The sequence below is a fragment of the Aspergillus tanneri genome (assembly GCF_003426965.1).
Source record: "Aspergillus tanneri strain NIH1004 chromosome Unknown AapTan_10_pilon_pilon_pilon, whole genome shotgun sequence".
NCBI classification, from domain to species: Eukaryota; Fungi; Ascomycota; class Eurotiomycetes; order Eurotiales; family Aspergillaceae; genus Aspergillus; species Aspergillus tanneri.
In genome coordinates, this window is record NW_022984637.1 from 92,424 (window position 1) to 109,046 (window position 16,623).

The window sequence follows — 16,623 nt, forward strand, 5'->3', positions numbered from 1 at the left end:
TCTAAAAACAAACAGGCTGGCTACACATTTAGTTGCTATTAACTGTAATATTATATTTGCAAGGTTGTTAGCCCATGCTTAGTATATACCAGGCATGTTAATTACTTACACCATGCTATTAATACCTAACAGTCTTAAACCAGGAGTTAGGGCATTTATAAATAATTAGCATATACTGCACATCTGCGGGGGCCCTATACTCTTGTTATCCGCGGTGGTCACAGGTGTGCGGGGGTCCGGGTGTGGGCGCCAAGTGGGGTTTGGGTTTAGAATAGGACCTGTATATGTTAAGTATATATTATAAATATATTAAATAAATACTTACTATAGAAGTAACTATAGTCAGGGTGGGGGTTCACCGCCCCAGTAACCTCTGGATTATTAAAGTCTTTATATAAAAGCTGAATTCTTTGTATATTAATAGTATATGCTAAGAACAAGGCCCCTAAATAAGAACTAAAATTATCAGTGTATTCTAACATGCAAAAAAAGAGAAATTAGGTTATAAATTAGTAGTATATACACTGGGTATGTAGAAAAAAAAGGGTTATATAAATAATTATAATTATATACTCTGGGCATACAGAAAGGAAAGGGGAGAAGAAAAGGTTTTAAGTCTTCCGGTTAAGGTATATACACGGTATATGCCAAGAAGGGACATGTAATACTTACTTAAAAAGGGGAGTTTAAAAAGAGAAGAAGAGAGAAAAAATAAAGAGAAAAAAAATTAGGTCTTCTAGTTCTAAAATAAATGCAAACGCGGCCAACATTTTTATTACCTAATTTAGGTGTAGGATTATTCACAGTGTGTTGTAAAATCTGCCTTTATTATTTAATATAGTAAATATGTTGATTATATATATTAATAATACAATAAATAATCTCACGCAGTTTAATGTTTTAAGCATATACTTAGTATATGCACCGACCGGGAACTAACACTAGGCTAAAAAGGTCAGCGTGGTCAAGCTACGCTGAAGGGATTTTACATGGTCTAAAAAGTACGGAAAATTTAATTTTAGACCACGATGAGCCTATGCCAAGAAAAGGCTCACCGTGGTCTAAAAAGGCGGTGGCAGAGGTGGCAGAATTTTAGCCCACGCCGAGGTTTTTTTAGACCACGGCGAGCTGGCACCCGGGCCCGCGGGTGCGAATATAAACACTTCGCACCTGACTAAGCATCTTAGCTAAGGATCTAGCTATCGCGCTTCCGAGCGCTCCTAACATTATTATTATAGCTAGTGTAGTGGAGGAATTCGGGGGATTAGCACGTGACATTTGTATAGATAGCTATTATCTTAAGTCCTCATACAAAGAGGTAATAGACAATCAACAACCTTCTCACAGACCACGGGACGCAGTTGCGTAAAGGGTATGTTGTCTCTTCTCCTGTTAGGAACTTGTAGGCTCGGGGCCCACAATTTCTAGACTGTCTAAGATTGTCTTCTTAACCTACTCCTTTGGAGTTCTACCATTTCCCTCTCATTCATATTGGCGTCCCAGGAGAGGACTCTAACTACAGGTAAGGGAGAGGCTTACCCTGAGAAAAGGTTGCAAGGAGCAAGAAAAGGCAGTTTAAAATATGGGAAGTTTATTTAACCCTAATAATTAGGAAGGGACAGCACCCCCTGAGGAACCTTCCTAAGAAAGAACACCGACTAAAGGGTCTGGTGGGGAAGTTCTGCGAGAAATTGGTTGCTAAGAAGAGAGCTATTAAGTCCGACAGCTCCGAGCACGGAGCTAAGGTGAAATACGAAGAAGGAATATATATAATATAACAGGTAGTGATACAGGTTATAAATAAAAAAATAGAAACACAGAAAGATAGAAACAGCACGATAAGAAAAAAACAACTAGAAAAAGGGCAGAAGAACAAAAACAAGGACATTAAAAAAAACAAGAAAAACAAAAAAAAGCAGAACAACAACAGACTTAAGAACTTAATTGCGGAAAATAACTAGTTACTAAAGGCAGTTTTATATTTTCTATTTATTATTAGTATAATTTGCAGTAAAAAGAAAACTTAGAAAATAATATACCAAGTAAAACCAACTAAGATAACTCCTTAACAGAAGGAAATATTATTCTCTACTAAAAATAGCTTAGAGGGGGCAGGAGCCAATACTCCTAAGGAAGATAATATTAATTTTATTACCAAACAATTTAAAAAAAGGGACAGGCTAGCACTAAAAGCCAGTATACTAGTACCTGGTACTCTAGGAGCGCCCTACTTTACAGGTCAAGAAGTCACAAATTTCCTGCAAGTAATAAAAAACCTCTTCAAATAACACCTTATTAATAGTAACCAGGCTTGGCAAGGATTAATCATTACGGCTCGGATGGATAATCCTTATCCATCGTAATTTACGATGGATTATCCGATAATTTCGGATAAATTACAATAAATGCTTGGCACTACTATGTACAAAGAAAAAAGCCTTAAAGTAGAATTGCGAATTGCTGGGCCGACGCCCTTTTCGGCTACCCCCTCCTTTGGGTTTGGCGCCCGCGTCCATCGCGCCCGATCCTGTATAGCGCAATCTGTTTTGGGTTTAGTGTATCCGTATCTGGTTTGGATCCCAGAGCTAGCACCGAACGGGATCTGCCGTCCTCCACCGCCTGCCCGTCTACCTCCACCATCTATATAAACCCGCGGTGCGTCGCTCAACGACAGTTTCTCTTGTTTCCAACATTCCCATCGATTTCATTCCCCCTGGGACAGAAACCATTCCTCGGTCTGCTGACGTTGCCCCCTGCCAGCTGAAAACTCTGAAAACTCTGCACCCGCAACACAGCCCACTTCCCCACCCGCGAAATTGAATTGAAAGGACCTGTGTTTCGACGGACACGTGTTGCCTTGATTAATTTCCCTGTACGATTCGGGGCGCTGTTGTTTTCCACTGCAGCCTGTAAACGGCTGTCATTTTTCTCTTTTTGTTGTTTTTTGGGGGTTTGGCTGGACATCCGGTGCCTGGACGAGGCTCGATAATGTTGTGCCCTCAGGTCTCCATTCCTGCGCTTTTCGCCTTTCGCCCTTCGCCTTACCACTTCGCCTTGCCTCACACGGCGGAAATACAGCGCCAGAACAGGGGGAAGGCAAAGTGGGACTGATAGGGATCATCCTTTCTTCTGCTCGTTTGCCAATGCAATGCAACACAATATTCCAAGCATGGCGTTACTCCTTGAATCGACTCTCGGCTGAACGTAACTGTTTGCGGAATTGGTCACTGGGTCCACTTTCAAATTCATAACGAACCGCAAAAATGCCTCATGCAACACTGCGGCTGAGCTGAGGCCTCTTGACTCGATGGTTTGAGGGGCCTGCAAGTAGTGTGTGTTCACTGGCCGAGAAGTGATTTCTCTGGCTTATCTTTCCCTCATTCTGAATCATCAGCTGGGGCGTCTTGAAGTCTGTAGCGCTGTGTAGTCAAGGAAAAGTGGCTCAGTGGATGTGGTCACCCCAAACCCCCTTTTTACCGAAACAGTCCGGCCGCTCACTCGACACTCCTAAACTCGACCGAGCATGAGTGAGGACTGGAATCGACAGGGAAATGGGGTTCACGGACCTCCGGTTGTACGATGTCTACCCGGCTGCTGCGAAGCCTTTATTTTTGACCCGAAGATAATTTGGTAGCGCCTTAGTCGTATAAAGGGCGGCTGACCTCCAATTTCCTCCCTTCTCCCTTTTCTTTGGGTATGTTACAGGATGACCAGGCACTTCTTGCCCACGACTGCTGTACCCATCGAAGCTCAATCCTACTGTGCCTTACGGCTTTTTGAGGACTATGTGGGTGAATCTTGACCAAATTGAGTTTTACCATGGCCCTAGCAACCAACCGCCGTCTGCCCGTGAGAAGCAGCCACCTACTTATGATACACAATTCCAGTGCTCTCTTCCCACTATGCCCGACTTTGTCCAAGAACCGACAAATATACCAGAGTATCCGACACCTCTAGCACAGGAGTCATCCTCCACTGGTATGACCCATGCTTGGAATTCTTTTGACATCGAGATGAGCGATTTCTGTAACATCGCTGCGCCTCAGTCACAAATGACGACAGAAATGGAGCCCGTGGTGACTGCAGATCTATCTTCTATTCTTGACACTCCTTTGGGACTTGCAAGTTACCCCTTATCTTTTTCGGAGCCCGCTGTATTTGTAGACTCCGCAACGACAACACCATCAACTACACAACAGTTGGACCATATTCCCGTTCATGTGCAGAAAATTAGCTCATCAAGTAAGTTGGCACGACCGTTGTAGGATAATTAGTTATTGACATCTTTTTGTCTGACACGGTCCAGATGCTCTTCCCGATGTCAAGGATGCGGGAACTCCCCTCCTCTTATCCGCGTCCTGTGAAACTGCATCCGAACAAGCTAGCAATGCCTCTCGCAGGATGTCCACTTGCGACGATTCCCAGCAAGAACCAGCACTACCCCATACAGGGACACGTCACTTGAGCTTTGCCGACCCTGGCCGCCGTGACGAGGATACGGCATGTGAACTACATCATGCGCTTCATCCGGGTGAAAACCCAAGCTCTAGGGCAACTGATGTTCCAGAGCGCACTGAGGATGGTAGGAGAGTTAACTGCATCTGGTCAATCCGGTCAGCTGACCACTAGCCCAGGTTGCTCTAGTGGCCGAAGTGCGTCGGTTGTTGATGGCCCGGAATACTACCCATCGATTGCTGTAGTTGTACCAGCGCCTTCATGGAAGCAAGGAAGAGTCACTAGGGCAAGCACAAGGGCTGCCGCGGCAGCGTGCAAAAAACGGCTTCGTTCGGGTAACATTAGCGGTGGCAACCACCGGGGTGCGGATGTAATTCCTGGCGCAGAACGACCAAGGCGGAAGAAGAAAACAAGAGCTGCAGTCAGGTCCCTTTCTAGTCCTCTGGGCGATCCGATCTGTGGTTCATGCCATTGTTCCCCTAATATTTATGAGATCCGCGGGAATGCCATCCTCACGGTCGAATCTAATTCGGGATCGAAACCAGCATATTATTTCACCTTCGTGCCCGATGCCCGTCCGACGCCATCTACCCCCCCTCAGGCGGATAGTTCAGGAAAGCAGCGGCTATACTCATCAGATGAAAACGCACTGTTGGTGCGACTAAAGGAAAGAGAGGGAATGCCATGGTCAGAGATTGCTGAACACTTTCCTGACCGAAATGTGTCGTCCCTCCAAGTCCACTATTCTACCAAATTACGCCATAAGGCCAGCTCTCGGTCTCGAAAACGGCGAAGGAGGTGATGAGATAAAGGCTTGTGAAGACGGAGATCTTGGTTAACTAGTCACTCGGCAAAACCGCATCGAACCTCGCAATCTTAGCATGATAGCCGCGAGGCCCAACAGAAGTCTAGAAAGGACTTGCTATGGTCTACGGAGGTGGATCTGCTAAAGTTAAGAAGGAGCAAGAAACAGTTTTATTCTACGACTGTAGCTCACAGCATAGTAAGCTAGCTGTTCCCGCGTAAGGAATTAATTGCTCCCTTGTATGTACGACACAGCAGGCATCGGATAATTCGGTCGCTTGCAGTGACCAATCAATACGTGTAGCGCAATATTAGATGCCCTGACTCTGTCGTTCACACCTCAAACGACTTGAATTGGCGAACTCTTCTTTCTTGCACTGCTTATCCTAAACAACCTCACGAACATTCGACGGGACAACCGCCAAGCATTTCTTCTCGCTCCTTTGAACCAGAGATGAAGTATGTCATTGGATTGGGAAGTAGGCTACAGGTTGTGTGGAGCACGGTTTCGGAAGAATCCATTAGTAGATTGACGTAGCTCGTTGGCCGACGAGCGACTGTGATGCTTGGGTGTCAAGAGCCGCAGAATCCGTCCGTATCCGACTCTTCCAGTACTTAACGGAGTTGGGAGGTATGCCAGACTGAATTCCAAAAGAGTTTCTTCGAGCCTTACTGGCCTTTAATCCAATGGCAACCAATTGATATTGGTTGCCGCACCAGGGATACTATCCTCCCATGACTTAGTGGCTAGTGAGAAATTGGTGGGCCTGACCTTGATGGGACGTTCCGAGCCTCGCTTGCTGCACGACAACAAATGACTGATGATACAGTAAGCAGGACTTGATTGGCGACAGGCTTATTTCCGAACCACAGTTGCTGCCTAAGCCCGACCAGGACGAATCCATCATAAATCACACTAATCTACATCATCCCCACATCATTCCAATATCACTCTTGCTTCACCTACACTTCACTCCCACTAACTTTCCACACACAACCTCCATTGGATAACTCCACATTTCCTGGTTTCCGAACAAAGACGAAAGCTCTCAATGGATAAGCCACGAAAACAACGCTCTTACGCACCACTCACTCTCGAGGGGGCTGTATCCAAGCTTTTGAACACAGTCGAAAACATCAAATCACGAAATTACATTAAACCTCACGAGAAAAAGCTTATCCAATATGCCTTTTCTTTGATCGGCCAGCCCCGGAAGGAACCGAAATCGAAAGCCGACAAAAGACGGGAGGATTACCGATACTTCCTGAAGCAGGTTGACACTGAGTGTGGACCCGTATCAGTATGTGTCTGTGCGCTTGGCCTCAGACAAACAGTATTCGGGTGCATGCTGGAAGATCGCAGACTTCGTCTTCCAATGATGGTTAAGAAACATAAGAGCGACCTTGAAATACCATTTCTCCGGGAGGTAGTTCCAGGTGAATTTCAACGAGGTAGAGTTTGCCATGTATTGAGGCGAATAAAGCTAACACGCGCCAGATTTACGAGACAGACCAACAGGAGCGGAGCATGAAGAGGGAACTGATAGCCAAGACAATACACAGGAGATCAGAGAACAGAGTTATTCGACATCAACATCAGTCAGCGATCGTACTCCTGCTGTTTCTCCAGGGCACCTAGCCCCTGAATCGAGGACACCTGAATTGCAGTCTGATCCAACAGAAAAGCCCCGTGCAATGCAACAAGGTAAGCGAGATCATTCGAAGAACGGTGTAGGCTCTGATTGAGACAGGCTCTCTTTCCGGACAAGTGTTTGCACTGAAGTACGAGTACGCTTGTGCCATCGTAATGTCGGAGCATATTGCATCAGGCGTATGGATGACAGAACCGTACGATACGGCATCTTTACCATTCATAGCCATTCCCATAACTCATGAAGCATGTGTTTACTTTGGTGCTGAGCGGAAATATCCAAAACTTGTCACAGGTAGAGAACATCCAAGTCCAGATAAACTTGACTGCTCTTTGCAAGAGTATGAAAGGAGGGCCATTTATCATCAAATAAGCTTAGCCCTTTCTAAATAGTCGATTTTGCGACATCCGAAAGGGACGATTTGAAAGTGTAACTTGACCAGTAGCAACCGTAAGGGCCTCAGTGCCCAGTAGTGATTACAGAACTAAGCGAGCGCACATATAAGCCTTATTGCGCCCCAGGTTACATATACGAAAGGCTACAGATCCCATCTACTACCAATGAAAATGATTTGGGCAAGCTTTGATAAAAAATATTTTGACGTATTTTCCCAGGAATATGAAGAGAAGAATGTGTTTGAATTCCCCTCACTATGTTGAATAGTGGACTTTGATCCAGATGTTGAACGCTCCACCACAAATGGTATTTATTTCGTCGATTTCTTTTTGGGAATGTTCGACATCAATAATTTGTCTTCGTGGTAGATTTGGTTGTTACGCACTGTCCATTCCCGTGCTGGGGTTGCACTCCACTTCTGATCTAATTTGTATGCATAATATACTTCCCCATTAGGTTGCGGCTGGCTTGATACTTCAACTTTCGTATACTTTTGCTGTGTAGACTGTGTAGATGCTGTGCCCCCAGATTTAGGGTCACTGCTTGTTTCCTTTGCTTTTCCTTTTTGCTCTGGCCGACCAGAAGCATCGGGTGTACGAGGCAGCCCGGGCTGTTTCGGTCCTGGTTCTGACGGTGTTAACGTTGGGGGTTTTGTGTAAGAGGCTATTTGAGTTGATGCCTTGTTCGAAGCTTCAGTGTCTGTTGAAGTAGACGATTTTCCTAGTGGTAGACCACGTTTTGCCTGAAGCTCTGGCAGGAAAGATGGAGTGTCTGCATCCTTCTTTTCTTTTGTCTTTTTAGCCTTTATTTCCACCCACTCCGTGAGTGGCTCTCGCTGAAGACCTTTCAATGACCAGCTTGTCCCCGAAGTAATTTTGAGGAGGTATAGCATGCATTCACGCACTGACACTTGCATATCAGACATGTTGCCGGGATTTAGTATTGATTTCGACTTGAAATCAATTGCATCTGAATAAAAAAGTGTCCACTTTTCATCAACAAACTCCCGACGAACAAATACAGTCCATTCGTAGTTGGTCATAAACGCAAACTTTAAATTTGCAGCCCACATGTCCCTGGCTATCTGCCCTAAAATTAAAAGTCAGCCAGGCTTCCTTTCTTGGTTTTTTTAAATACTTACCAAGAAATTTGCGTAGTAGTCTCTCATTTATAACGTTTCCTTTCTTGGTTTCTCTTATATACACTTCTGGTGTAGTTCCCCATGGATGTTTTGCTTCACCAATAGCGCGTGGTTTGTTGGTTTGGTCTACCAGTACGTAGTCTGGTATAGACGACCTATTTTTTTGCCCTAGTTCTTTTTCAAGTTCAGGGGCTTCGTTGGGTGCGGGATTAGGCCATTCTAGCTTGACACCTGTCACGTTCCAGTCCCCAAAGCAAAGGTCGTATCCCAGGGTTTTACCAATTCCAGCTATTGGGTTCAATACATAATTTCCATATCTACCACTGGTAGAGATCTCCGCACCACATCGGAAGTGCTCATTGTGGAAGATATCCCCAGATATGAGCCTAGCCGACATAGGCTGTGGATAATCCTTCCACGGAATCTCCTTAAACACATTGCGAACCTCTTTCTTAAAGTCGCTCCAGAAAGAAAGATTACCCACATAGCGGATGTCGTGTAGTCCAGTACCTGAGGAGTGATATCCAGCTGCCCCCGCAATTGTAGGAAATGAATCCATTATTACATCGCGTGCCGTCAGAATCTCACATACTTCGCGCCTAGCTTTCGAGTCTCTGGGTCTATCCATTCTAACTGGGGAAGCAAAATAAAAACAAGCAAAAATCCAAGGATCCAAATAGTGGGCAACTAAAGGTTTAGTAAAATATAAACACAACGGCGAAATGTTCTGGGTGGAGGGATATATTTATATAGAGGTCATGTAGTATACGTCTTATAATATAGCCCCCTTTTTTATTACCTTTTAGGACAATTCCTTTCTCTTCTTAAAACTGAAGTACACACCCAAAAACAGGGTCTTAGAAGATGGGTGACACTATCCAAAAATGGAGGGTTCTTGGGCACAAAGGGCAACGCGTATCGAATAATGCAATCAGGCTCTCAATGTTCGATGCTGTATATTGTATGTGATAGGCTGTTATTCATCAGGAATGTATTGATTCATGGATTCGTTCTTGACTTGCTAATATTGTAGTTGGATGGCTACAAGTGTATAGAAATAGGTAGAAATAAAGCTATAGGAATTAATAATACATAACTACCCCTGCACCGCGTCTTTATCTGCTCTAGCAGTCAAAAATTGCAATAATTCATCTTTATTGTAATACATCCAACCGTCATGACGCTTAATTGGTATCATTGGATCATTATCACCATCATCATCAAAAGGCCTCTTTTCTTTTCCGCGTAGATTCCACAGCGAGAATTCAGTCAGTGGGTCAAGACATATATCCTTTTCCGTCAGTTCCATATCTTCAGCGTCTTCTAGATCCACAATAAAGCTAGTACACAGTTAGCAGTAACATGTCAAAATTAGATACCTATAACGAACCATCGCTGAGATACGTTATCCCAAACAAGGTTCTCCCTGCGGGGGTCATGGTGATAAAATCCATTGCTGCGAAACTCCCTGTTAGATATTAGCAGGCCACTCTTTAAAAGAATCATTCCTCACGTACCACACTGCCTTTATAAATGCAATCCTCAGTAAATTCCGCTCCTCCAGTGAAAAATTATGAAAGTTACCTAGATTTTGCCCGGGAACCTTTTCCATCAAAATGAATACAATGTACCCATTGGGGAGACTTCCTGTGTCACCCTGCCTAAAGATTCCATGATCGATAATCCTAGGTGTGGATTTGCAGCCCTTTTTCGTCAACTGCTCCAGGTTTTCAATCTCACGTTCGGCCTCCCGGCTAGGGCCTACAAAATTTGGGTCATCCCACGGTGAAAGCCTATGTATATTTAGAAACCTCTCCTGTCCCTTCATCTGGGACAATCGAATTAGACTTACTGCAGTTTGATTTTTATGATAGCTTCTTCACCAAAGGAAGCTCCATCGACCTGAGTAGCAGTACAAACACCCGTAGCCTCTCGAATAGTTCCTTCCTCTTCATCATGCACCCTGGTCTTCTCCTTCTGGATGTTGCCAATCCTCCATAACGTTTTGGTTCGAAAAAATGGTATCTCACGGCCAAGAAACGCAGTCAGATAGCTTTCGGGGGCCCCAGAAGGTTCCATAGTGACTGGAATACAACTTGCAGGCAGCTTTATGAGGAGTTAAAGGAGTAAGGAAGGAAACCACTCCACTTAAATCCTAAGCAACAAGAGTAGTAGTGGTGTGTAAAATTTGCCGCAAATGCCCGCCTCTAGTGGAACCAATAATAAGTGTTGCCTCCCTCCTCATCCATTGGTTGGTATTCTTGGCGCTGAGAGTCGGACGTATCCAGGATTGCAGGTACATACCATTCCTGGTGACCAACCAGGACCGTGGAATCAATAAGGCATGTGACTACACAACTTGATTAAGAAGGATCCTGCAAAAGTTAGACGGCTGATTTCAGCCGGATCCTGGCCAGGACTAATAATGTGACTCCGTGCATACCTTCGGCCACGCTTGTGAGCTGCGGTGACAGCCTGTCTCAAATATTTATTTTTATCCAATCGGTTAGGTGAACCCCGACACTGGCTGCCAACTAGGGAGCAATCCTTGTAGGAGCGATTGACAGTCAATCGCTCCTACAGGGGTACATGGAGCTCGAGCCTACGCGAACAAATATATTCCAGCAGACTGCCCATAGTCTTCCATTTTCCCCACTGCTTTTGAACAGAATTGTCTTCATCATGCACTCCATCCAAGAGATACTACAAGCTGCTACAACTTTGTCTAGTATACAAGGGGCAGACAAAAGAGGCCTTCTTACTTATCGTAAGGAGCTGGAGACTGCCTTTTATAACCTTCAGTCATTGCTGCAACCCAACTCTTCAGGTCTTTTGCTAGATACACCCGCCCCATCAGACAAACTTCCAGCTCCAGATACATCTGCTTCGTCGGCTATCCATACTCAAGAAAGCAAAGTTTCCGATTCAGTAAAGTTGATTATGGAGCGCCTAGAGAAAAACAAAACAAAGATATTAAAGTACTCCTACCAGCCAGTGGAGACCGCTGTGTTGGAAGATACGGACGATCCCCGCGTTATCAGTTTTAAGCAATCTACCAACAAGAAGGATTCAAAGATGTGGTTCCGAGCCGGTCTAAGCGCCTTATCATTGGCAGGCGAGTATACAGAATGGGAGAAGTCTCTCGAATATCCCTCAAGACTGGACGCCTTGGGTGACAACAATCCGTTTAATACGCAAAACGCTTGCTTTAAAGAATATGTTGACAGCTGTGAGCACTTAGTGGATAAAAAGCAAGCAAAGAACACTATTGAATGTGGTATCAAGTTCCTATATTTTCAAAGGCTGTACTCGGTGCGTTCCAATGGCCCATCACTTGTACTTGACACCCACCTAGACAGCCACCTTGGTGTTCTTGGGCTGCTCTTTTTTGTCGCTCGCGAATTTAGGCGTCTCAAATACAGTGTTCTACCAATGCTCGCAAATACTCTTTTATTATCTGATTACTGGAGAAAGCTTGCCGATGAAAAGAATAATTGGATGGAGTTCTGCCTTCGGGATTTTGAGAGGTCCCTTCACCAAATCCGACAAAGAAAACGCCAAGTATCAGAATACCAAAACTTTGGCTATGAATCAGAAGCAAATCCACATGATCCTAAGCGAAGGCGATTTGATACACCCAGTACGGAAGGCGGAGCTCAATCCGCGTCACCACCAGCCACAGACAATAGTAACCCTTCGGCAATGGATACTCCTTTAACGGATGCAAGCCTTGTGCCTCTAGGCACATCATTTAACTGTGAGGAGCCTGTTAGTCAAGAAGCACTATTGGAATGTTCCCACAATGCGGGGCTCTGTCAATCAGAGAACCCAGGTTTTTTGGAACAAATTGCAACTGAACCATTAAATTCCCCTGCTTTCTCGATGGAACTATACGAAGCGTCTCAGATGCTACACCAGATAGCCACGCTAGAAACGGGGTCCTTTTTAGGACAACAATAAAGTGCTATCAATTTCCTAATTTATACACCCACGCTCCTAGCTTCCCATCGCTTCCACCGCTATTCTCAATCGAAAGAGGGCAATTTCCGTAGACATGGTAGTGTCGTTTCATTTGAAGTACTTCCCCGCTAATTGTAACCCTTCCAGAAATATAGAACGGGATAATCACTGTGTAAGGTTGCCCAACTATAGATTGTCCGGGGAAGTACACTTGAATAGCAGGCTTAATTCCTTTGTAATACAACTGGCGTTCCTTTCGACGGGGGTTATTCTGCCCAGAAACTTAGTAACAGGCACTTAAAAATAGAGTATCCTCCTTACTGCTGACAGTTCTTCTACTTTAGAAATCACTTCTCTACCACGGCCCTGCACCAGCATTGTTGCAGATCTCCGATTCGCTGGAACAGAGAGCGACTCAGCAACGATTCGATCATCATCACAGGCCCCATTATATAAGTCTTCATATAGCGTAGGTATCTCTTGAGACTCTACAAATCCAGATTCGGGGCTGACTGTAGCCATGGGAAAAGGGGGTGAATAAAGTATCTATAAGTTGGTCAAGAGTGCAGCCTAAGAATATGTTAGTTTATTTAGCTTAAAAATACCGTTGGGCCTTACATTATAAGCAATAGTTTATCCATCGAGCACAGTTTTGTAGTGTACAATATAAAGAAAAGAGAAACCTGCCCAACGCTCCAGTCCTGCGGGGCTGCTTGGAGGGGTTGCTGCTGTCAGATCATGTGATTGTTTACTAATCCAATTTAACTCCACCAACTTGGCACCAAATGATTGGCCAATATTCACATCTTCATGACCACAGATGTAAATATCCCAAAACAAAATAGAGACATTATGTTTCCAATATGTGGACCGTCGCTAGAGAGACGATCCATTGTTTTCTCTACATCAGTCTTGTTCCTCAGAGCGACGTCCATCTACTCTCGTGAAGTCATTCAATGAATACAATTCCTCTGCTTTGTCTGTAAGGGATCGGCACCGGTCCATAGAACTCGAAAATCGATTCCAACATCGGTAGTACTTCGACATAGGCCTATTCCTTCCGTGCAATAATATAGCCATGAATATATAAAAGACCGAGATGAGATTTAGTTGTTCACCGCATTTTTTTTTTTTAGTACTGGATAGGTTCAGTCCCACGACGGTGCCGTTTGACTCGTAATTTAGTCTGTGTTTTAATCTCGCCTGAGTAAAAGAGTACATTAGCCCGAGCAAGACAGGCTCTGTAGAGGCTCACGAGACACAAGACAGCCGGGCGAGAAAGCTGGGCCAGAGGTGTGGCGAGCGGACGTTTTCGCGAAGAAACAAACAAGCAAGGAGCGACTATAAGGGACCGTAGTTAGCAACACTAACCCGAAACGTTCTAAAAGCCTTAATCTGGAGTATCTTGGCATTACATTTAAAAACAGATCTCTATGTACGTGAGTGGAAACTACGGTACCTAATTGCTAACATATGACTGATATCCTCCTTGAAGGGCTTGATTGGACTGATTTTTCAGACACATGCCAAAATAGCAACAGTAATTGCTCTGGTCATGATATGAAATGAAAAAAAATACAAATAGACTGGGTACTGCCCGTATTAGAGTCATTCCAGAGCACCACATCAAATGAGAAGAGTATAACGCGATACGTAGAGGCTGTATGGTCTATCGATCCTTTATCCCCTCAAAATGTGAGACTAGAAGTGCCAGAAAGGATACCAACGGATAGCTGATGTATAGTCGCCAAGTGAGGCGAGAGTGGAAAATATAAAGACTACAATGAGACGACAAGGAAAGAGAAGTGAGATATAGTGGGGGGAAGGTATTAATATAGCCATCAGAGAATAATAACTCACCAATAAAGACGTAGATAGACAAACAGCTCTATAAAGTGTTTGGAGTTTGACGGCTAGATATTATTTTTTTGGTTCATGGGGTGCAGACACTTAAATCTATGCCTATTAGTTGTCTATTCGATGCACATTGGGTGGGATGAATCGCAGTTAGAGAAACATATCACTTACGCTACAGCATGAATAGGTATCCAAGAAGGATCTAATATTAGACTGACTGATACCAATGGCCAAACACCATTATCTTGGGCTTTACGGCAAGGACATCTGTTGCTTGAATCCGGGAGTGGAATCAAAGGATTCTTCATACAGTTGGACACTATTGTGCAGGGCTGCACTTACACTCTACTGCAACTAAACAACATTAAATACAGGGTAAAAAGCCTAAGTAGATCAGGAAGGACTGCTTCTACTGCCAAACTCAGTAATTTAAAGCTCACTATTAAGTCGTCACAAAGCACGTCTTGGGTTATAAAATGACAGGATGCCAGCCTTGCCTCGAGCGCTCACCGCAATTTGGCAGAGAGCGATCCATTTTTCCAGTATACCCTTTTTCAGATTAACTCCCACCCTGGCAACATGTTCTGCATCGCAAGACTTCTCGAATCCTGGAGAGACGACATTTCCACGTCAGACACCAAAACATCAAAAGCTTTCGAGGCTACCAATGCAATAGTTTCAAAATATAAAAATGTTACACCAATGCTGCAGTTGAATCAGCCAGTAAATCAACCAGTGCGAGACGTTATCGAAGCTGAGAAAAAGTTTGGGATATCTTACTTCAGAGACTACTACGGCGTCGACATTATAGAGGGCCAGTTTCGTATAGTGTTTTCAGCTCGGTTCCAGCGTCGCCCTAAATATATTTATTTAATATCCTGCCCACAAGTGATTCGTGCCCCTAATTTTACCACCAATGATCGGGAGTTACTTCGAGTCAAACTTGAGAGTGTGATGGACCGTATACCAGAATCAGAATGGGACAAACTTAAGAATCGTTACAATATTACTCGAACCGAGTGGCTTGTTATTTCTGACGAGCAGGAAGAATTTGGGCTTTAGTTTTATTTTGTTTTCTCTTTTTTTTTTTTTTCTTCCCTTTTTTAATATATGTATTTGAAAGGATAATAAATACAAGCCTATATTACCTACCCCCATGGTACGGAACCTAAGACCAATCGAACTATATAGGTCGAGCACTAATTGTTTGGAATTACTTGTCACAGCAACGCGATGGAATCCCTTCTCGACCTAGTGCTGGTTTTTTAGTTTCTTTTCGATGGCACTCCTTTCCTACTGTTGCAGAGAACAGTCGGGCGAAAGTTCAGCCGGCCTTCGTCTATCAGCGACAACGTTTGAATACTTAGTTCAAGTTGGTCCTATGCTTAACGTCTAATTATCCAAGAGTCAAATTCTAGAAGACAGTACGGTATAGCGATATCGCAGATTAAAGAGACAACGAAGGTAAGATAAACCATAAAAGTGGAATGTTAGAGGCTGACGGATATTAAGATGCCTCAAAAAAATCCACGCGGAGCCTACGACACCACTGGTGTTATGAAACCAGGAGCATAACCCCCACCGCCCACTACCAGTGATATTGATGTGCGATTGGGGATATAGAGCTCTCAAAAGCGTGGATGCAGCGACCAATATCTACCCTGCTAAGAAACTAGGAACCCATTATCCAATAAAAAGAGGGAGCATCCATATCCAGTGCCCAGATATTTAGACACACCAGGGGGCAAACGTCTAAAAAAGTAGCAACCTAATAAGTTCCTTAGAAGGACGAGGCTGAGCCTCTCAATTTTTTTTTTTTTTTTCTTTTTCTTTTATCTCGTGCAGCTGGGTAATAGGCGCCTTATTAAAGTCATTCCAGACCTGACCTCTAAAGCAGCAGATTTTTTAAGCTTGCAGGCTATACTTTCAGTACTCCCTTGTCCCAGCCTAAGTTAAAAGAAATTATTTTATTTTTTATGTCCGCAGTGCAGGTCCATTATTATGCAATCCGATGAAATAAATTTGTGCTCTCCTCAAACTCAGCAAAACCATTATCACTTGGGACATAATAATAAAGAGCTCGAGCAACACAGCGTCCTAAACTGTGGCGTATCATGTTTAGGAAGGTGGGAAGCCCAATTTTCCGGAGTAAATCTAATACTAATATATACCATCCAGCACTATTTATGATCCAGTACGGGACTGTACGACCCATCACTACATTCCACCAAGTAACTTCCTATCGCACGCACAATCTGAAGACCGAGAGCCGCCTTTAGGGAATAAAGAGAATAAGTACTTTTGGACGGATTCTGAGATCCGAGTCTTAGAGAAGTGGCGTGGAAAGCCCCAGATTAA

General features: G+C 44.1%; 5 protein-coding genes across 5 annotated transcripts; 4 read left to right on the forward strand and 1 right to left on the reverse strand.

Annotated features, from left to right (window-relative positions):
• Positions 1-3,785: 3,785 nt before the first annotated feature.
• Positions 3,786-5,257, forward strand: ATNIH1004_001855 (SANT/Myb-like DNA-binding domain-containing protein; the record flags this gene model as incomplete). Its single annotated transcript, XM_033566550.1, has 3 exons — positions 3,786-4,242; positions 4,307-4,582; positions 4,635-5,257. 3 exons carry the CDS (start codon positions 3,786-3,788, stop codon positions 5,255-5,257), a joined length of 1,356 nt encoding a protein of 451 aa, XP_033420752.1.
• Positions 5,258-6,311: 1,054 nt separating this feature from the next.
• Positions 6,312-7,005, forward strand: ATNIH1004_001856 (uncharacterized protein; the record flags this gene model as incomplete). Its single annotated transcript, XM_033566551.1, has 2 exons — positions 6,312-6,696; positions 6,758-7,005. 2 exons carry the CDS (start codon positions 6,312-6,314, stop codon positions 7,003-7,005), a joined length of 633 nt encoding a protein of 210 aa, XP_033420753.1.
• A 612-nt stretch (positions 7,006-7,617) lies between these two features.
• On the reverse strand, positions 7,618-10,527 carry ATNIH1004_001857 (uncharacterized protein; the record flags this gene model as incomplete). The annotated part of the gene is made up of 6 exons (XM_033566552.1): positions 7,618-8,396; positions 8,449-8,958; positions 9,661-9,788; positions 9,839-9,916; positions 9,966-10,241; positions 10,301-10,527. The coding sequence occupies 6 exons, from the start codon at positions 10,525-10,527 to the stop codon at positions 7,618-7,620; spliced, it is 1,998 nt and encodes a 665-aa protein (XP_033420754.1).
• Positions 10,528-11,130: 603 nt separating this feature from the next.
• On the forward strand, positions 11,131-12,408 carry ATNIH1004_001858 (uncharacterized protein; the record flags this gene model as incomplete). Its single annotated transcript, XM_033566553.1, has 1 exon — positions 11,131-12,408. The coding sequence occupies one exon, from the start codon at positions 11,131-11,133 to the stop codon at positions 12,406-12,408; it is 1,278 nt and encodes a 425-aa protein (XP_033420755.1).
• Positions 12,409-14,844: 2,436 nt separating this feature from the next.
• ATNIH1004_001859 (uncharacterized protein) lies at positions 14,845-15,327 on the forward strand (the record flags this gene model as incomplete). The annotated part of the gene is made up of 1 exon (XM_033566554.1): positions 14,845-15,327. One exon carries the CDS (start codon positions 14,845-14,847, stop codon positions 15,325-15,327), a length of 483 nt encoding a protein of 160 aa, XP_033420756.1.
• Between the last annotated feature and the right edge of the window lie 1,296 nt (positions 15,328-16,623).